Source organism: Penicillium canescens (assembly GCF_028828765.1).
Source record: "Penicillium canescens strain IBT 15451 chromosome Unknown utg000003l_segment0_segment0, whole genome shotgun sequence".
Taxonomy (NCBI): domain Eukaryota; kingdom Fungi; phylum Ascomycota; class Eurotiomycetes; order Eurotiales; family Aspergillaceae; genus Penicillium; species Penicillium canescens.
The window spans coordinates 3,344,072-3,363,394 of record NW_026703965.1 but is presented as its reverse complement, the minus strand read 5'-3'; the positions used below and the strand labels follow the sequence as shown (position 1 = coordinate 3,363,394).

At 50.8% G+C, this 19,323-nt stretch overlaps 9 protein-coding genes across 9 annotated transcripts; 2 read left to right on the top strand and 7 right to left on the bottom strand.

Annotated features, from left to right (window-relative positions):
- Positions 1–9: 9 nt before the first annotated feature.
- On the bottom strand, positions 10–2,144 carry N7446_004723 (putative MFS transporter). The gene is made up of 9 exons (XM_058513472.1): positions 1,908–2,144; positions 1,634–1,841; positions 1,565–1,581; positions 1,409–1,511; positions 907–1,358; positions 771–857; positions 667–720; positions 289–618; positions 10–227 (listed from the first exon to the last, which is right to left on the bottom strand). Exons 1-9 carry the CDS (start codon positions 2,099–2,101, stop codon positions 44–46), a joined length of 1,629 nt encoding a protein of 542 aa, XP_058374801.1. The 5' UTR covers positions 2,102–2,144; the 3' UTR covers positions 10–43.
- Positions 2,145–3,313: 1,169 nt separating this feature from the next.
- N7446_004722 (putative oxidoreductase, short-chain dehydrogenase/reductase family) lies at positions 3,314–4,513 on the bottom strand (the record flags this gene model as incomplete). Its single annotated transcript, XM_058513471.1, has 6 exons — positions 3,314–3,444; positions 3,517–3,646; positions 3,679–3,764; positions 3,805–3,931; positions 3,996–4,252; positions 4,333–4,513. 6 exons carry the CDS (start codon positions 4,511–4,513, stop codon positions 3,314–3,316), a joined length of 912 nt encoding a protein of 303 aa, XP_058374800.1.
- A 405-nt stretch (positions 4,514–4,918) lies between these two features.
- N7446_004721 (putative serine/threonine protein kinase ENV7) lies at positions 4,919–6,305 on the bottom strand (the record flags this gene model as incomplete). Its single annotated transcript, XM_058513470.1, has 3 exons — positions 4,919–5,463; positions 5,517–6,135; positions 6,186–6,305. The coding sequence occupies 3 exons, from the start codon at positions 6,303–6,305 to the stop codon at positions 4,919–4,921; spliced, it is 1,284 nt and encodes a 427-aa protein (XP_058374799.1).
- Positions 6,306–6,752: 447 nt separating this feature from the next.
- On the top strand, positions 6,753–8,708 carry N7446_004720 (CAP-Gly domain containing linker protein BIK1; the record flags this gene model as incomplete). Its single annotated transcript, XM_058513469.1, has 1 exon — positions 6,753–8,708. The coding sequence occupies one exon, from the start codon at positions 6,753–6,755 to the stop codon at positions 8,706–8,708; it is 1,956 nt and encodes a 651-aa protein (XP_058374798.1).
- A 456-nt stretch (positions 8,709–9,164) lies between these two features.
- N7446_004719 (3-hydroxyanthranilate 3,4-dioxygenase) lies at positions 9,165–9,857 on the bottom strand (the record flags this gene model as incomplete). Its single annotated transcript, XM_058513468.1, has 2 exons — positions 9,165–9,696; positions 9,826–9,857. The coding sequence occupies 2 exons, from the start codon at positions 9,855–9,857 to the stop codon at positions 9,165–9,167; spliced, it is 564 nt and encodes a 187-aa protein (XP_058374797.1).
- Positions 9,858–10,068: 211 nt separating this feature from the next.
- N7446_004718 (RNA 3'-terminal phosphate cyclase-like protein) lies at positions 10,069–11,280 on the top strand (the record flags this gene model as incomplete). Its single annotated transcript, XM_058513467.1, has 1 exon — positions 10,069–11,280. The coding sequence occupies one exon, from the start codon at positions 10,069–10,071 to the stop codon at positions 11,278–11,280; it is 1,212 nt and encodes a 403-aa protein (XP_058374796.1).
- Positions 11,281–12,650: 1,370 nt separating this feature from the next.
- On the bottom strand, positions 12,651–13,865 carry N7446_004717 (tellurite-resistance/dicarboxylate transporter family protein; the record flags this gene model as incomplete). The annotated part of the gene is made up of 1 exon (XM_058513466.1): positions 12,651–13,865. The coding sequence occupies one exon, from the start codon at positions 13,863–13,865 to the stop codon at positions 12,651–12,653; it is 1,215 nt and encodes a 404-aa protein (XP_058374795.1).
- A 1,755-nt stretch (positions 13,866–15,620) lies between these two features.
- On the bottom strand, positions 15,621–17,255 carry N7446_004716 (uncharacterized protein; the record flags this gene model as incomplete). The annotated part of the gene is made up of 1 exon (XM_058513465.1): positions 15,621–17,255. The coding sequence occupies one exon, from the start codon at positions 17,253–17,255 to the stop codon at positions 15,621–15,623; it is 1,635 nt and encodes a 544-aa protein (XP_058374794.1).
- A 1,121-nt stretch (positions 17,256–18,376) lies between these two features.
- Positions 18,377–19,207, bottom strand: N7446_004715 (J-type chaperone JAC1; the record flags this gene model as incomplete). Its single annotated transcript, XM_058513464.1, has 1 exon — positions 18,377–19,207. One exon carries the CDS (start codon positions 19,205–19,207, stop codon positions 18,377–18,379), a length of 831 nt encoding a protein of 276 aa, XP_058374793.1.
- Between the last annotated feature and the right edge of the window lie 116 nt (positions 19,208–19,323).

Below are 19,323 nucleotides of genomic sequence, written 5' to 3'. Positions count from 1 at the left end.
ATAGCTATGGTCATGTCGTGCAAGTAGATAGTTCGTTTCCCGGTTAATGGCCCATTCCATGCTCCCAGTTCTCCTGGACAAGTTTCCAGTACTTCTCGCGTGTGCGTTCGCGAAATGTCTTGCCGAACTTGATCATGAATAGGAACACTGCGGCACATGCCATGCCAATGAAAGCGGCAGAGATGAAGCAGTTCTGGTAGCCCATATTTTCGATCCAGGGTGTAATGCTAAAACAAGTCAGTTTTGGTCTTCTATTGAAAAAAAAAAAAAAAAAAAAAACAAACTTACCCATAGCCAATGGCAAATGACATGGTATTGCGAACCAAGATGACACTCGCCATAGCAACACCACTCAGCTCTCGGTAGCTGTCAATGAAATAGTTGACGCTAAGAGTAATACCGCAGGTATTGGTGAAGGCAAGCACGCACATGGCCACAATCAATCCGAACCAGTGGATATCGTGGGCAGCGCCGACGCCCCATAGAATTAAGGAAGCAGGGACAAGCACCAGACAGGCGAGGAATGGCCATAAGCGGTGCTCTGCTTCCATGACTCCATTGTTGCGGCGTGCGAGTTTGATAGTGAGCCAGTCGCTGAAACGGCCGGTGAAGATGGATCTATACTAGTTAGCACTTATTTTAAGCGAAGACATATGAGATATTTACCCAAGGATCACCCCAAGACAGCATGCCAGGTAGCTGAGGCCAACCATGGAAGATCTAGTCAAAGTTAGTCTGACGTTATGGCATACATGGTATAGAACACCCACCCGAAATTATATGGAGCACCACCAAGAATGATTGAAGCAGTTCCATTTAAGATGTTGAAAAGAACCAGGTAAGAACCATAGGAGAATCTGCTGCATGTTAGCTCTGGCATAAACCAAAAGGAACCGAGATCCATACCCAGCATAGAAAATAACCGGCCACGACAGATAATACAGAATCTGCCAGAACCGCCGGAGCATAGTATTCTGCTTTTGGCGTGGGCCCCGAAGTGACAACTTCTTCGCATACGACTTCTTAGTGTGCATCACACCAGCCTCCGCTTCGGGCGTCGAGTCAACAACAGGAGAAATTTTCTCAGTATCTTCAGCGCTGTTCGCACTTTGTATTGACGATCCAGTCCGCACGATTGCACTCGGTTCCTCAACATGCTCTCGCACATAGTTTGTCTCTTCACAGAAGAAAAAGAGGAAAATGACTGCGCAGCCGACGAAGATGCTCGGCCAGTAGAATACCCATCTCCAGCCTTGGTACTGGGCGATGAAGCCGCAGATAACTGGTGCGAAGAAGTTACTTCCTGCTAGGAAGAAGGCATACAACCCCATGTACATTCCACGTTCGTGGGTGAAATACTAATACCGTGTGAGTAGAATTGCAACCATCAATGGCAGAAGGTACTAACCACGTCTGTAACTGAGATTTCGGGGAGGGCTTCGACGGGTGCTGTGAAGAATCCCGAGACGATATTTCGTGCGATCCATTGGCCATTGGTGCCTGCGTATGGACTGGGTGGTGTTAGCAGCCGAAACTTCATGATGTTGCCGTTCATTCTTCTTACCCCCACATTGTCACTCCCTATAGTGAATTGGTTAGCACAGATCCACACATACCCAATCAGACCACCTACCAGAATACCAATCAAGGACAAGATATATGTCGGGCGCTTGCCATATTGCATAGCAAAAGGTTGCCAGAATAACAACCCCCAACCGGCCAACAAGAACATATACCCTGTTCCCTCATTCAAGGTACTAACAGGTAACCCTGTGGCTTCATGGAGAGGGCCAAGGACTGAATAAACGACCGAGCAAGCAATACCGGAGAACAATGTATAGCTATGCGAATGATTAGTACTCATAGCAATGGTGCGGCCTGCAGTATGTGTCTCTTATGTCTCTTACATGCTCACACAGGCAGTAGATAGAAGCTTCCGTCTCGGACTCCAATTGAGAGGATCGTCTGGGTCATTTGAAGGCGTCGGAACTAGGATAATGTCTCGGTCCCCGCGATCTAAGTGCCTGGCTTGTAGGACATGGTTCACATCCACCAGGGTGAGTGTGCCTGGTATGGATGTGTTGTCATATACTGGTGCCATGTGTGGTGAGGCAAGCTTCTCTTGGGAGTAAACTGAGATTCCCTAAAGAGAGCGATATGCAGAAGAGGGGGTGGATGGTAGATCTTTATATCACAAAAAAAAAGAGAGAAAAAGCAAAGACACTTCCGTTGGGGTAGTTTGAGGGGCTCGGAATGAAGGGGGTGTATTATCAGACGCAATCCTGGAACATATCATATACTTTTATCAGCCAAGGCAGGTAGGTATATCTGAGTATCTGAGGAGAACTCGGAAGATATCCGCTGGCTCTGGAGACTTCACAGGTAGAGATAAGTCTCCACCGCTATCAACTGCCGTTCTCCGCAAGACTACACTCCTTCACTAGCGTTGTCTCCATTACAAGTATCGATTTACTGCTTGGAGGCCTAAGCGGATGCGGAGTAGCTTTGGAGTTAGCTTGCTCTTATTAATTACAGGTATTCCATGTAGACCTATTACTCTGATATGGAGTAACCCCCAAAGACCTGCACAGCAATACAAGTCGGCAATTTGAGACCTGATACTACTGGCTCATCTTGAACTATGAAGCCAGTGAGATGGTTTAATTGAACACCAGCGAGTCGACCAGCCTATGTTGGAGAATTCTATATGTTTGCTTTGAATAGTGACTTATTAACTGCAAAGACAAATTATTCCCCCCTTCATCTTCTTTGTTTACTATCGTACACTACCTCTGTTCAAATTATTTCAAACTCTCCACAATATTGATTTCACAACACTATCACCAGCTAAGTCGATTGCAGACAACATCCGAGTTTACATCCTTATGCGAGATGGGTCTTATCGTTTATAACTCCAAGATGCAGGATCTATGACACAATAATTGCGACGACAGCGATATCTATATAAGCTCGATATTTCAGAGGACTGAGAGACGGTATTGATAGGACTAGGAAATAAAGTCAAAGATATTCACTGGTAAGCATCCATTCTCCAATACAAGTAGTTCTATGTCTTGCCACTTGCTGGTTACTGGTAATTCAAGCTTTCGAATATTCGCCACTATCCCGATCAACACGAGGTCCAAGCGGATGCGGAGTATTCGGGTTTAGTCCGCTCTTATCGCCTCGGAAGGCAATTAAGCCTATGAAGTTAAGGCTTATATGGAGTGACCCCAACACAAATATCCCTATGAGAGATCCCCGATACGATACATTGCTTTCCTGTTAAGGACTATAGTTCCGTTTAACCATTTTAGCCAAGAAACGCCTCGACCAACTCTTGGCTACGGCGCCATAACGCCTCTGCACTTTCCTCGCCCGCCGGAAAGTCAAGATACGGTAAAGTGACGGCTTGGCAATGATCTAAAAAGGCGCCAGATGATTCTGCGATTTACATCATATCGAGTGAGTCATATCTGGCACGGAAACTGATTATCGTGATGTTATATGGCTTACCTTCCAAGGCTGGGTCTAGCAATCCACGCAATACAGTGGCACTACCCTGAGCGAGAGATTTCGGCGCTTGTTGCAATAGGATTGGAAGGTCTTCGCCAGCTGTGATAATGATCTGTGGTGAGATTGGTCCCTGTCGCCGTTATCGGTGCAAACTTACCTTACTTTGCGCAGTTGCAACCAGGAGGATATCTCCTCCCATACGACGTATGTCTGGATGTTGGTTTTCGTGTGTATTGAGAGATTAGAATCTGCTAATGATAGCATTGATTATGATTATGATATACTCACTTCCTGGGTTTGCAGAAAACGCAGATATGGATCGATCCTTGCCTATTTTCGCAAGAGACTTGACGAACTGGATATTCGCCAGCATAGATTGTGCATATCCGTCGAGACAATGATATGTCTCACCACCCTAGACAAGTATATCTAGAATCAGCACTCGTCTCTCAGCAATATATCGAAAGAAACAAACCCACAGCAAACCCTACATCCTTCCACATCAGCGCAGACGCCTCTGTCCGCAAACTCGCCGTAACAAGAACAACCCTAGAAGCCGGCGACATACAATCTAACAACAGTCGAATTAAAAGGAAATAGGCGAGGTAGTTCTGCTGAAAATGGGATTCATTTCCATCTTCTGTTAGCTCCCAGGGCACAGCCATAACCGTCGGAAACCCAACGAAGCCGTCGATAGACATGCCCATCTTCTTAATAGTATTCGCTGCATCACGGACTGAAGATAGGCTGGCCGTATCGGTGGGGATGAAAAGCATCTTCACATTGCGGTGTTTGCTGTTGAGGTGGTCGATTTACTGGTTGGAGTTTTCGCTGGGATTGGCCTGTGAATATGATTGTTCCTGCGCCGCCGTAGGGGAGGGCGTCGGCTGTTGTTGCGGCTAAATCCCCTTTTTCGAGGCCTGCTAGGAGAATTATTAGGTGTTGGTGTTGGTGTTAGGTGGTTGTGTGGATATTGATGAGGATGGGGTGAGTACATGTTTTTTGCTTCACTTGGTCTGGGAACATGGCTGCTACGCCTATCCCGTGCGTGTGGTCGCAGAATCGGTGGCTTTCGCTCATTTGATTTTACTGGTTTGGTAAGAGATACGAGATGTCTGTTCTCGAGACAGTGGGTTGCCTCAAGGGTTTCGTCATAATGAAGCCATATAGAGCTCAACGAGGACACGAAAATGCATGGAATTCCACAGTAGAGCTATTAGGAATGACTGAGAGGATAGGAAAATAAAATGCTGTTTCATAACAACAAGAGGGTAATTGAATAGCGAACAGGTTAACCCTGCCAGCCCTGAAGGTATACCAAAATCGCATTTATACTGTACAAGGGAAAGCACAAACGCAATACGGGCCTGCCGGTCAAAAGAAAATGAAAAAGACAGAGAAGCTAATGGGATGGACCTGCGATGTCATCTTCGGGCATCTGGTCAATGACACTCTGCATGAGCTCAATGAGCTCGTCGATATCTGGTCGTTCCGAGGGCTCGACTGTCAGACACTTGCGAACGATATCCTTGACGGGTGCACTGATTGCAGGGCCATCACTGTTGGATGGGTTCTCACTCTCACCAGACTTGGCTTTTCCCTTGGAAGCACCGGACTTCTCGTCGGGGAATCGCCAGTCACCACCGAGAACACACATGCTCAAGCTACCGCCGGTCTCTTCGCTGCGTGCCTCGAATGGGCTCTTACCAACTAGACAGGCATACAATGTGCAGCCCAGCGACCAGATGTCGACTTTGGTATCGATGATGGACCCTGTCTTGACATCGAAGAGTTCCGGCGCGCGATATGGCATGGTGCTGTGTTCTGCGGCGGTATCCTGCACTGCTAAGGCGAGTGACCGGGATGTGATGGCGATCGGGCTGGGGGCCAGAGAGCCCAGGTCCATAAGGATGGGGCTTTGGCCATTGTCGTCGATCATGATGTTGCCTGTACCAATTAGCTGTGATCTAGGACTTGCGCGAGACTGTCAGACAACTCACCAGGCTTAACATCGCGGTGCGCATATGGGCGCAGATCGCCATCTTGAACACCTTCTTGGCTTTGGGTCACCTCGTCATCCATCAAAGGCTCGTTCTCCTCATCTTCTTCATCCTGGGCCATGCGGTGGCTAGCCCGCCGCTTTGGCTTCATCTGCATCTTCCGTTCCGCATCTGCCTCCTCGCCTTCCCTCCGCACTGCCTTGGCCTTCCGCGTAGACGCCGCACCACTCTTCACCCGGTACTGGTGCATCGAGCGAAGCGCATTGGCGACACCGAGTATCAAGACCATCAACCGCTTCTCCGGGAACTTGGTGTGGTTGACGAGATTGGCATTGATGGCATCCTGGAGATTACCGCGCTGGTAGTATGGAAGCAGAATATAGACAGTCTTGGAGCCTGCGTCTCCGCCGTCGGATCGGAATTTCGAGCCGGATTCGGTGGATACGCAGTGGTCGATCGAGTGGATGATGTTGGTTTGCGATGTGAACAGGTTGTAAGCTTCGACTTCCTTCAGCGCTTGCGACACGGATTCCTGGCCGAAGGGACAGCGAATCTTCTTCAACGCGAATAGTTCGCTGCTGTTCTTATCCTGGACGAGGTAGACATAGGAGAAACCGCCCTGTATTGCATCAGTCAGGCTTCAGGCCAGCTAACCGTCGGGATCCGTACCTCGCCGAGCAGGCGCAGGAGCTTGAAGCTTCGATTGTTGATCTTGAGCTGCGGACTGCTGGGGAAACAGCACATGCAGTCTGTGAAATTGTAGAGGAGGTCGAAGAAGTATTGCGCCATGGTAAGATGTACGTCAATGCGACCTGGGATGCTGTGCGGACCCGGTGGCGTCCGGGGATGGTGCGCGTAGGGAATAGAAAGGAGGATCGTCGAGAGAGGAGATGTATATCAAATGCGAAGAGGTAAGGATGTATATGCAAAGGGAAGATGGTGGAGGTTGAGTGTCAATGGTTGGAATTACAAGTGGAGTTCGTTCTGCATTTATTTGTTGTCCCCCTTTCTTACTACTGTTACTGCTGCTCCGTACTCTTTGGAGTTCTGTACATATCGTCTCTCCTTTGCCTTTTCTTATTTGTCTCCCGTTGGCCATGGGAGTTTGGGCAGTCAACTTAATATCCTTGCTCTCCCAACCTTTGGCCCGTGACCCTTCCAGGGGCTGTACCATCTCTCTTTAAACGGGATATCCCACCTTTACTCTCATATCTATATCCTTTAGTGTCCCTCACGATGCCTCTCGACGATGTCCAAGTCGGTGACGTGGTCAACGTCCCCGGTGGAATGCACGGAACGATCAAATATCTGGGATCGGTAGCGGGGAAGCCAGGTCGCTTCGCCGGAGTCGAACTGAGTGCGGAACATGCCCAGCGAGGCAAGAACAGTGGCGATGTGGACGGCCGCAAGTACTTTGTGACTTCGACTCCAGGCTCGGGCATCTTCGTCCCCATGAACAATAACAAATACGTGACCAGACGGTCGACCTCGAACTATTCTACACCGACCACTCCTGCACGCGCAGCACCAGTCAATTTCAGCAAATCTGTCGGCCCAGCACTTACTACGCCTCGTCCTCGCGTCCGACGACCGTCCCTCCCTCGTCCGGAGTCTCCCCGCGTCCCCCCTCCGAAATTGAGCCTAAGCGGCTTGCGTACACCTTCAGCGGCATCCAAAGCTGGCGGAATCAATGGCATGCGCAGCCCGGTCAAGGCACCGTCCCGCCTGTCTGATAGGCCTTCATCGCGAATCAGCACGGAGGACGACGCATCATCATACGGGAGGCCATCCGACTTCCGGCAACAGGCTCACTCGTCCGAACTTCAAGATTTGAAGGATCAGATCAAGAGCCTAGAGAAACAGCTTTTGGACCGCGATAAGCAGTTGGATGAGCAATCTGGGACTTTGAACGAGTTCCAAAAGACATTGGAGGAACTCGAGGGATCGGACGGCCATTCGATCCGTACACAGCTGCGCGAGCGCAACGAGCGAATTGCCCAATTGACCGCTGAATTTGACGGCCACAGAGCTGACTTCAGAAGCACCCTTGATACATTGGAGATTGCCGCATCCGAGACTGAGCGAGTCTACGAGCAGCGTCTCGATGAGCTTATGCAGCAGAACCAACATTTCCAAGACCGCGGCGAAGATGTCGAAATTGTGGCGCAGCAGCTTAAGCAGCTGGAAGAGCTGGTCTCCGAGTTGGAAGAAGGCCTTGAGGATGCCCGGCGGGGAGAGGCCGAGGCTAGAGCCGAGGTCGAGTTCCTCCGTGGTGAAGTCGAGAGAACCAAGCTGGAGCTGAAAAAGGAGCGTGATCATTCGGCTGCGGCGTTGAAAGATGCAAAGTCTACATCAGACAGTCCACGAAACAGCAGCGAATTGGACCAGAAGGATGATGAGATTCGCGGTCTCAAAGCTATCATTCATTCTCTCAGCCGGGGGAACCCAAATGCAGCAAGCTTGAAACAGAATGGCTCGGCCGATGATCATAACTCGGAGCATCTCTCTGAGCTAGAGCAGCGAATCCAAGAGGTCGAAGAGACCGTTAGCCGGAAGGATAACCGCATTGAGGAGCTTGAGCGTGAATTGAAAGAAATGCAACTGGACTCTCGGGGTGGTCGTAACCGCAGCTCTACTGTCACACTTTCGCCCAAGCATCACAGACCCTCCCACTCCTCGAGCAACATCTCCAACAACTCAAACGGCCTGAACCAAGCCCACCGTCTCTCTGACCGCACCGTTGTCCCGACTGACTGGCACGATGCACCCTCCGAGCCTCGCCATCACCGGGGAGCCTCCAACTCATCCGAACAACGACTCGAGACAATGCATGAATCCGAACGCGGCTCCGACGAGGACACGATGTGGTGTGAAATCTGCGAAACAGGCGGCCACGACATCCTAAACTGTACCAGCATGTTCGGCTCCGGACAGAACAACGAGCAGGCCAAGAAACCGGTCGAGGCCGAGGAGCCCTCTCCCAACCACAACTCGGACAACTATGCAGATGCCATCCCTTCACAGAAGACAGGACGGGATGTCGTCCTAGAAGGACTCAAGGGTATCGGCGGACTGGGCAACTCCATGGACCCAATTGCTGGCAAGTCCACTGGTGTCATTGACGAGTCGAAGTGGTGTGCGCTGTGCGAGCGAGATGGCCATGAGAGCATCGACTGTCCATTTGATGAATAATGTTCCGCGTGGATATGGACGAGTGGTATGGGTTCAGGATCAATGCACCACGAGAAATCGCAGCTTAGCATGACGCTGCTGCATGCATCTATGGGATTTCGTTCTAGTACATGATTGTTGGGTTGGCTCGGTTTCAGCCCCCGTTAATAAATGGTGTTTTTGGCTGGGGCTTCTTGGGAGCTGTCTGGTTGTGGTCGATGCTATGATATTGCCTCTCAGATAGCTGGGATAATGGCGAGGATGAGGCTGCAATAAATATCTGGGCATACTAAAGTGATGTTCTTTATGTCCTTCTTCCTCTGTATAATCATATCTAATTTGTCGAATGTTGCACCATACTCTATTTTCATAACTGGTCATCAAAGAATGTTGAATTCGTCGCTCGTAACACACCTTTCATGACCCCAAATCGAACCAAGAAGATATCACACCCCAACGCCCTCCCAAGTTCACTATTCACGGCTGAATAATCTCCCCATCCTGATACCTCGTTGCCGCAGTCTCTCCACAGCGCTTACACTTGCGCTTCTCCTCATCGGCCGCGAACTCCTCAACAACATCCTTGACTTGCGTCCCAAGGTCTGTACACACAAACCGCTTCTCCCAGACAATCTCCTTGCAATTCCTGCAGTACCACCTCATACTATCCATTGCACCCTCAGCGCGTGGCTGTTCCATAACGACACCTACGGTATCTTTAAAGCGCACGGGACAGTGGGGTGTGTTCGCGGGCAGTAGGAAGATCGAACCTTCGTGGATGGGAATGTCTTGGAACATGGGAGGTGTGGTAGAGGTATCGACGGTTTTGAGGAGCATTGAGCCTCGGTATTGGTAGAAGAACTCGGGTGTGGTGTTTATGTGGAAGTCTGTTCGGGCGTTGGGCCCGCCCACTATCATCACTGTGTAGCCGGCTGTGGCGGGGGATGAGGGGTGATAGACGCAGTAGTTGTTTACTGGTGGTTGGAGGAGGTGGGAGTTTTCTTCGAGCCTATACATTTGACTTTGGTTAGTCTGGCAGTCTGTGGTTCTTCATGCGATGACTTATGCGATAGTCACGCGATGGTGGGGTGATGTAGTTGAAGATGGTGTCGAGGTGTGGTAAATATACTAGGCATACCATTTAGGGATGTTCAATGCTGGAGGAAGCATGGTGCCTGGGTTGTGTCTTGTCTTGACAGACTGTGTAGAGAGCTGAAGAAGTGAAGTTGGACCCTTAGAAATCAAGATCAGATGTTCGGAGATACCAACTGCACCCCGGACTTAGGCGTCGGTCCGGAGCAACCTTGTCCCGCCCTTTTTTTCTTTTTCATCACTAGAAACTACTGAGCTTAGCGGAGATCTTCTTAACCAACAATTCAAGATGGCGACCTCACAACCCCCTCTCCGGTTCACAACTCACCACAACCTGGTATATCGCTTGGTCCTGTCCACTCTCACCGGCCGCACAGTCCATATCTCACAAATTCGTTCGTCGTCGCCCACGAACCCAGGTCTTGCGCCTCATGAAATTTCTTTCCTCCGTCTTCTCGATGCAGTTACCAATGGCTCTCAAATGGAGATCTCGTACACGGGTACCATCCTGGTCTATAAGCCTGGTCTTATCACAGGCAGCACATCCGGCACTGGAGCCAGTGGCGGTATGATCAACTACGAGCTTCCTGCAAACTGCAACCGCGGTCTCAGTTACTACCTTATCCCCCTCTGTCTATTGGCACCTTTTTCCAAAGCACCCATGAAGGTCCTCTTCACCGGACCGGGCGTTATTACCTCGTCGACACCGACCGGTGACATGTCCGTCGACAGCGTTCGGACTGCGATTCTCCCTCTGTACAACCAATTCGGTATCTTCAACAACATCGAGCTCCGCATTCTGCGTCGGTCAAACCCGGGTCCTAATGGCAAGGGTGGTGGCGGTGAAGTGCAGCTTATATTTGGTCACCAGGTTCGTCTGCCGAAGACTCTGCATTTGATGAATGCGGGCCGCATCAAACGTGTCCGTGGTGTTGTATATTCAGTCGGTGTCTCTGGATCGAACAATGCTCGCATGATTGAAACTGCCCGTGGAATTCTCAATCCTCTCTGTCCTGATACATATGTATTCTCCGACGTTGCGTCTGCGCCGCTGATCCCGGCCCCGGACAAGACCAACCCCCAGGCGAAGAAGAAGATTGGCCTTGGATTTGGTCTGTCTCTGGTTGCGGAGTCATCCACGGGTTGTCTCTACTCGGCTGATGTGGCCTCCCCACCGTCGGGTGGCCAAGCGCCAGAGGATATTGGAAAGCAGTGTGCATACCAGCTTCTGGAGACAGTCTCCAAGGGAGGCTGTGTTGCTCCTGCAGCTGCGGCGACCATGATGACCCTCATGACAATGGGTTCTGAGGATGTTGGTCGCCTGCAGGTTGGCCGGGAGGTGATTGCTGACCCGAATATGATCCAACTCGCTCGTGACATGTCCACGTTCGGTGCGCCTGGTTGGGGTATCCGCGATGCAGCGGGCGAGAATGACAACGGTGATGTGATTGTCAGCATCGTCGGCCGTGGAATCGGCAACGTTGGCAGAAAGGTTGCTTAAGCTGTACACGGCTTTCCTGCACTCCGAGTCTCCCACATTGAGGGTGACAACACTTCAATTCAGTGGCCTCATCAACAAGCCACACCCCTAGACCGAGGGCATATACCCCCGTCGACTGCGGGCTCCTGGTCGTCCGCACTCAGTTCTCGCGGACACTTTGATCTTGACTGTCGAGCATGGAACTTGACCTGTCACCCCGCGAACAACACCAAGCTATGTCCTGCGCCCAAGACGTGTACATTGTTTACTTCTCGAATGTCATGATACCCACCCACAAAATTTGCATCACTGTCGCTTCTTGCTTGGTGCTTGGGCTAGAGCAAGGTGACCTGATATAGAATCCCATAATGTGATGAATACATTGTCTATTCTATTCCAATACTTGTAGTCTCGTAGTCTCTTGTGCACTCAGCTTGGACGAGCGGCCTCTTACATCACTTGTTGTTGTTGTCGCGGGCTTTCCAATTCACCTCTTCTGTTGCCAATAAATACCCCATCCCTCCCAATCTTCCTCTTCTTTTCTTCATCTCTCCTCTTCTCTTCACTTTTACTCCCACGTCTCTCTTTCTACTTCTCAAGTCCCTCATCTTGCATCCTCTGTTGTCTGTACTTCCATATCCACGTGTCCGTCCATCTCTCTCATACTTCCCACTTATCTTCTGCCTCCAACCCGGATGGCCAGGGCTAGCCCTGCGCTGGCTGGAGGGACAACGACACCCCCGTACCATTTCTGCCATTTAGTCTGCCACCTATTCCTTGTCGGGACAGGGCTTTGCCCTGTGCTGCTTAAAGTTATCTGTTTGGCTACTTTTCCCGCAGCGTTTGGCTCGCACCTCATCGTGGTGCTGTGGTCTAGTAATCTTCGCTGCTTGCAGTGCGGATGAAGCTAAGACGAGCCTACCCTTTGAACTTTCATGCTGCTTGGTGAGTTGTTTCCTTTGCTATGGCTATCTCATGCAGCTGCACGGCAAATAAGATGATCCCATCGCATGGTTGGGGTCTTCAAGGTTATTCTACGTAGTCATGGATAGGTTGCAATGAAATAAATGTTTTATCTGTCTCTATTGAACTCTAGTAGATGATGGATGCTGGGTAAAGAGAGCTGATCGCTAGGAAACAAAGTGTATATGCCTCAACGCCGAAGATGCTAGGAAAAGGGTTCCCGCGGGACTCAACACATGAAGAAAACAAGGTGCTCGAACGCTTTCAGACAAATATGTAAATAAAGTCGAAAAAGGTGGTGACAAGAAAGATCATGAAGTGTGTATGGGAATAGCCAAAGATCAAGGGGCTGTGCAAGAAGGGAAGAGAGAAAAAGGCAAACAACATGCAGAGAAAGAAGAGTCTCGATCAGAGACGTCCAGGATGATCTAGTCAGAAACATCCTCATCCTTGCCAGGATACATAATATCCTGACGATAAACAGCCCGAATGTGGTTAACAAAAACAAAGATCCACATACAGATCACACAAATCGACATAGCAGAGCCAACCCCACCAATTGCCTTACTTCCAAACGCTTTACCAAGCGTAATAGTAGCAAGAGTAAAGCCAGTGTTGGGGAAGACCATAGCCCACCAACTAAGGTGGAAAGCCGTGGGCGGCGAGCGCACAACAGCAATAAGCGCCACACAGAAGAACCACAGACTCAACGCCCACAGGAACGCACCAGCAGCCAAAGCGAAAATCTCAAGCATACGCCCATCAGCCGCGTTGTCGATGCTGCCCATCACACTGAATGTGTCTGGTAGACCCTGTGCCATGCCAACGAGGGCTAGGGCTGTGAAAGCGGGTGGGCCGACGCAGATGAACATTCCTGGTCTGTGTTCGCGGCATGGCAGGCCGGATTCCATGAGCCGGCCGATGTAGTGAGAGTACATCATGAAGGAGATGCAGAAGCCCAGGCCTTGGAAGGTTACTCCTGCTGTGACGATTGGGATGGAGGAGTGGTCTGGTTGGCGTTCGGCGATCACGGATGCGATGGTGCCGCTGAGCATGACTGGGAATGCTGGGAGGATCCATGAGGGCATCATTGTTTGGAGGCGGTATGTGACTGAGGTGAAGAGGTAGGAGTATTGAAGGGTTGCGACGGCGAAGGTGCAGGCGCAGTAGAGCCAGAAGAGGACTTGGAGGGCCTTTGAGAAGGATGGTTCTGGGTTATCGCCGAAGTAGCGTTCCAGACCGGTGATGATTGTTGCGATTGAGAGCCAGAAGGTTGGGAAGAAGAGGCCTTCGCGGTCGTGGGTTAGGGAGGCTAGGAGGCCGCCGTGGAAAATGAATCGGGCTGCCATTAGGGAACAGACTAGGGCCATAAGGATGATGTTGAATAGGTAGACTGCTAGGCCGATTTCTTTGAGGCCTTTGAAGGTGTTTGGCTGACTGACTATCAGGAGGGCTAGGCCTCCTGTGCTCATTGTCAGGGTGTACCATGCCCAGGTGAAGTGACGGAGACGCTGGCGGAAGTCGATGGGGCCTTGCTTTTGGCCCTTTTCTTCTTCGAGGATAGGGGTGTCTGAGTGTGAGGAGGGTGGAGGGTGCTCGTAGCTTTCGTTAGGGTAGGACCCTAGTAGGATTGGGTGGGTCATGATGAATGTAGATGTAGATGTAGATGAGGTTTAGATGCAATGTATAGATGAGGCCCGTGATGGGTCATACAAAGAAAGTCTATGAGTGGATGTATATAGACTATAGACCGTGGGTCTAGAGACAACAAATGAAAGAAAACAAGAGAGAGGCTTTGTAGAATGGAATTGAAGAGGAATGAATGTGAATAGACAAACAGGGAGAGGGTCCATATATAGCTTCAGGATTGTCATGGGCAAAGCAATAGCATCAATTTCAGAACAATGTAGACCCATCAGCCAAGGAATTCCAAGACCACCGTGGTTCAGGGAGAACGTAATCCAAGCAAGTCCCCTATAGTCAAAGTGATGAGCACTGTGCAACGGACCTACCAGCGACATCAAAGGTTATCGAGACCAATAGAATCGGCAGCCTAAGAAGCCCCAAGAATAGATCGGCCCAGGGTGTCGGGCTTGGACGATACATAGTATGTATCAGGGGTGGATAGTGTACTCCAGGGGAGGACAACAGATCCACCGCGGGAGTCTGAGCATCAGGCTTTGGGCGTAGTATAGAAAACTTCGATGCCTAGGGGAGACTCACTTGCGTGGACTGCCAAGAACAGAATCACTGGTGCGTAACCCTGCCACACCGCCTGCCACACTGAAGATTTTGATCCAAATGAGCATCGAAGAGTCGTCGAGTTATCAATTGATTTGTCGATATCATCTGTGGCGAAAGGAGAGACCTTGAATCGGCCGAAGTTACACAGATGATGAACCTCGATCCCGTTGTTCGGGCCGACTCTGGGCAGTTTCGAAGCGAGCGAGCAGCCCGACTCTTACCGATAGGAGCATATGAAAGTATAAACCAGGATCAGAGCGGATCAGAGCGGATCAGGGCGCATTCAACGTGCCTGGCCGCTATGCCAAGAGAGAGATCGACAGTGCATCGGAGACGGTCCGCTGCCAAGCTTTTAGTTGGTGGCTGTGAAAAAAGAGAGAAGGGGGAGGTGGCAACTGAGAAGTGTTGAGTAGAGTGACACCATTGTGTATCCTTCAATATGGCAAGCATGTCGAGATTTACTCTCGACGGAATGATTGCAGTGGCAAGAAGAAGAGTATAACGTTCTGACCAGACCTGATAGATCCAAACTCATGTCTTGGCGCCCCTGAACTTCTTATCTTCACAGCCTCCGCCAACACACTATTGATCCTCGCCAAGAATGAATTGTAACATGGACTCTTGTCGATCGGATGATCAGCCAGGTTCCAAGGATTCCAAAGAAATTTCATGCTTATTTTTGGGCACTGGATACTGGTTGCCTGTTGGCACTGGGTGTTCCAGACATCATCTCGCCAAGAACTTGCTCAGACTGGATAGTGATGCTCTAAAAACGATGAAACTCTCTGGTTAATGCTACTCTATGGAGTGTGATGGGGCAAATTCACTCTCCACTCTCCACTTCACAATATCCGCCTTTAGGGGGCTCCCACTTAACATCTGGGGATCCCCCAATCCGGAAAAAGGCCCTGAGGCAAAACATTGAATTCAGGAAAAACGCTCAGCCGGCAAAAGCCAAGATTATGCAAGAACAAAGCAAGATTATGCACCTCGAAGTGACAAATTATGCGAGAAGCACGCTACGCAGCGGGTCCCTAGGGACCAGAACACAACCTTCAGGGTAGCAATGCAGAAGAACAAAGCGAAAGCGCGTGCCGAAACACCCGATGTCTGGGCATCCCAGTTCGTCAATCCAATCACATCACCGCATCCGCTCACATCATGCGGTATACAAGATCAGAGGCCAGCTCCGTCGTCATATCCAGCAGCGAGCGGAGACTCTTCGGTGCAGAAGTCTCGGCCCGCTCCACTGTCGCATCCACCGGCCGGAGCGAGGGTGTTGCCGATGCAGAATCGTCTGGCGAGTGGTACTTGGCCAAGTCCTTCACTTTGCAGGCTGCATAGTGCACGACCAGTCGTCGTAGCTCATTCTCCCGAAGTTGCGTCGCGGACGTCGGTGAGATGGGCTCCAGCCGAGCCGTTTTCGTGTAGGCATAGTGGACTAGATTCAGGACCATCTGGGCCTTGCGCGCGGCCAAGACTCCCAGTTTTTGGGACGGGCTCGGGTCGGCTGTTTCTTGTTCTGTGAATGATATGAGCAGCAGATCTCGGTGTAGCTTGCGGAGACAGAGCTGCGCCAGGGCAGGGATCAGGTAGCGGGTTGCGAAGACATAGACTTTGGCGTGGAAAGTTAGGTATGGGAGGTCGGATGTTGACTCGATCGGTGATAGCTTTGAGGCCGAGTCGTCGGTGTATTGGAGGGAGACGAATTCGTCCCACATGCTAAGGCCTGGCTCACATGGTGAAGAGGCTTGTTGTTGGGCAAATGACATGTCGAGCATTGGCCTGGGTTTGGGCATTTGATTGTCGTCTCTTTCTCCTGACCATGAGTCTGCCAGCGGTTCGTCTGCTGTCTCTGGTGTATACTCTTCGGGTTCTGCGGGTGGTTGATCCCAATATCCAGTCTGTTCTGGCTCTGGCTCTGGCTCTGAGGTAGGCTCCTGCTCAGCAGGTTCCGGTTCCGCTTCTGGTACATACTCAGCTGCCGACAATTCTTCCCCAGGCGGTGGTGGAGGCGTTGTTGGAGGCGTCAGGTTGACGGGCTCTTCCGCTGCGGGAGGCTCTTCATCAACGTATGATGGTCCCTGCTTCTTGACCTTCTTGCCCTTCTTGCCCTTCTTGATCTTCCGTGCTGGCCTCTCATCCTCCACAGACGCTGCAACCTCAGGCTCTGGATACACCTCCGGCTCGACGGCAGGGTACTCTGGCTGCTCCGGTGTCTCATCCGGCACAACCGAATCCGCGTAGTCGAAACCGTTCACTTCAGTGTGCTCTGTTTCTGGCTCAGGCGCAGCCTCTTCAGGAGGAGGAGCTTCTACTGGCATAACCTCTGGCTCATGCACATGCTCCGGCTCGGGATCAGGCTCATGAATCTGATACACAGTAGTATCCGTCTGGCTACGATCCTCCGGAGGCGGTGATGGCGCAGGTGGAGGCACAGCCGACGAAACCGAGTCTGATCGATAAGTCTCTCTCCAAGAAGTACCAGGACTAGGCGCATTCTCGATGACGCCAGACCTACTATCTTCTAGGTCTTCCACGTCCGGCTCGGTTCGCGGCACACAATAATCCCCGGTGTATGCATACTCGCAGAAGGCGACGAAGGTCTCGACATCCTCCTCTTCTAAGACGGCGATACGATGTTTTGACTCTCTTGTGTGACCGTTCATAAGATTGTGGAGTGGTTTGGAGACATGCTGGGCGAGGGCCGACTGGATTGTCAACTTTGTGTGCTTTGGGCCAACGAGGAAGGTGAATGATGGTGAGTGGATGATACTGTGAAGAGTCATGCGTTTAGCGGATCATCACTAGAAGAGATATGTGTTGTGACAAGTTGTTCAATGCATACCTGCTATAATCTCGAACAGTGTCCATGAGGCAGTCGGTCCTTGGGATGTGCCTTGGTGCTTAGACAGGTCGAAATGGTTTATATCACAGATCCAGTCCAGGTGGCCCTTAAATATTCACTTAGGCCCAACCTAAGTCCCGAGGCGATCACAGTTCGGCTACGTGTGCAGCTGTGGGGGAGAGATATGCGTGACGGGGGTCAAAACAGCTAGACGAGTTTAAATCTGGTGACAATTCTTCTCTGAATGGCGATTATTGCATCCAGCTCCCTCTGAACCCTGAGATGTTCGCCATTACTTGCCATTCTATCAAAATGGACAACGCAGAGCAGCCACACAGAATCCTCCGAGCTCCTGACTGGCCCAAATGTATAGCGTTGGCAGGTTTCGTGCCCAATCCCAGCCTGTCAAGAACCCAATAGTCCGCCTGACTGGTTGATCTGCAGTGCCCTGTTCTTTGGGTGCTGCATTTGAAGCTTCACTTTGCTGTCTGATTTGTCTGGAAGCTTTTCTCAATGTGGCGGTCAACGGTTGTTCCACCTCGCGGCCCTACGGGGTTCAGGATTAATTCACTCTTTCCAAGATGATTGTCAAGTTGTTTGATAAAGAAAATATGTGTCCTGATCCGAGATATCTCAGAGCGGACTGGTAGAGCGAACTCGAAATATTCTCTGTTCTGTATGCCCCCGTTTTTGGCTTCGCTCTGACCTCTTACAAGCCACCATATATTCCAAGGTTGCCCAAATGACTTGAGTATTCGACTACTTTTCTGTAAGAAGAACAACTAATATTCACAAACAGCTGATAGTAGGCAAGCAGCCCCGCTGCGCAAGATCATCTTGTCAGACAACAATTTAGAGTCGGGCACCAAATGACTCTCTTATAGGCTTTCAGCTGCGCAAATAGATGTCTGATATATACCTATTGAGATTCTCCGCTATCTACTACATCCTACATAGTAAACAGAAAATAAAGAGCAGCGTATCAATTCAGGATTTACCCATACCCATATCCACGAGTATCATACAGTGCAACAAACCAGGTGACACAGATCAGGCCATAAATCAACTAGTATGCATCAACCGAATCTCAGTATTCCCAGGCTCCCACTCCCTCAACCCTTCCCCAACACTATACCAAAATCTCAAACGAATACACTCCTTCCGCGCAGCCTCGAGATCCCCCCGGTCAAAGAATCCCGCTAGAGCTTGCACGCAGTCCACAATACGTCCATCATTCTCCTTCTTCAATGCATTGATCTGCGCCTCGCCTTCAGGCGACGCACCAACCTCCTCAATCGTCTCCTGCACCTCCATCACCTCCATCAGAGTCTCCGGGTCCAGCGCATGCTTGGTAGCGGCATCCTCCGCGGTCACGTCGATACCGTGCAGTTCACGGAGGAGGTATTGCGCTCGCTGGAGCGGGTCGATTAGCGTACGGTAGGCTTCGTTGATGCGGGCTGAGAGGCCTTCTGCGTGTGCTTTCTCGTCGCCATTGGGGTATTTGTCTGGGTGCACGAGTCCTTGAAGTTGGAGGAATTCGCGACGGAGGTCGCTGGTGGAGATCTCGAAGGGGGAGGCTGGTGGGGGGCCTGAGGGGAGGGTCTGCGCGAAGATTGTGTAGTAGTTGGTTATGTCCGGGGCGCCTGCTAGGACGGGTTCGCTTTGGCCTTCGGAAGCTGAGGCCTTTGTGGATGCATAGCGGCGGTTGGATAATGTGTTCAAGGCTGATTGCCGTGGGAGGGCTGTTAAGCCGGCTGCTGTTGACTGGCTGCGATATCGGCAACGCGTGCGGAAATCTTGGTTTGCAGTGCAAGTTAAGGAGCGTGTTGTCCTTGAGGTAGGTCCTGCTGTGCCTGAGCGGCAGAGTTGGGCAATCCTTGGACGGAACGCCATGTTTATGTCTATGTTGTCAAAAAAAGGTATTCCGTATCCGCGGAGAAAAAGCCCTCAGCTATCGCTTTACGTCATCCCCGCACTCTCACGTGACCCATATCTATACAATAAAATAC

Excerpts from the sequence above, each read along its gene's own strand:
- N7446_004723 (XM_058513472.1), bottom strand. The coding sequence starts at position 2,101 with ATGGCACCAGTATATGACAACACATCCATACCAGGCACACTCACCCTG. Across the intron at positions 1,842-1,907 it reads TCTACTGCCTGTGTGAGCAT|CTATACATTGTTCTCCGGTA; the intron begins GTAAGAGACATA and ends TCATTCGCATAG. Across the intron at positions 1,359-1,408 it reads AAATCTCAGTTACAGACGTG|TATTTCACCCACGAACGTGG; the intron begins GTTAGTACCTTC and ends ACACGGTATTAG.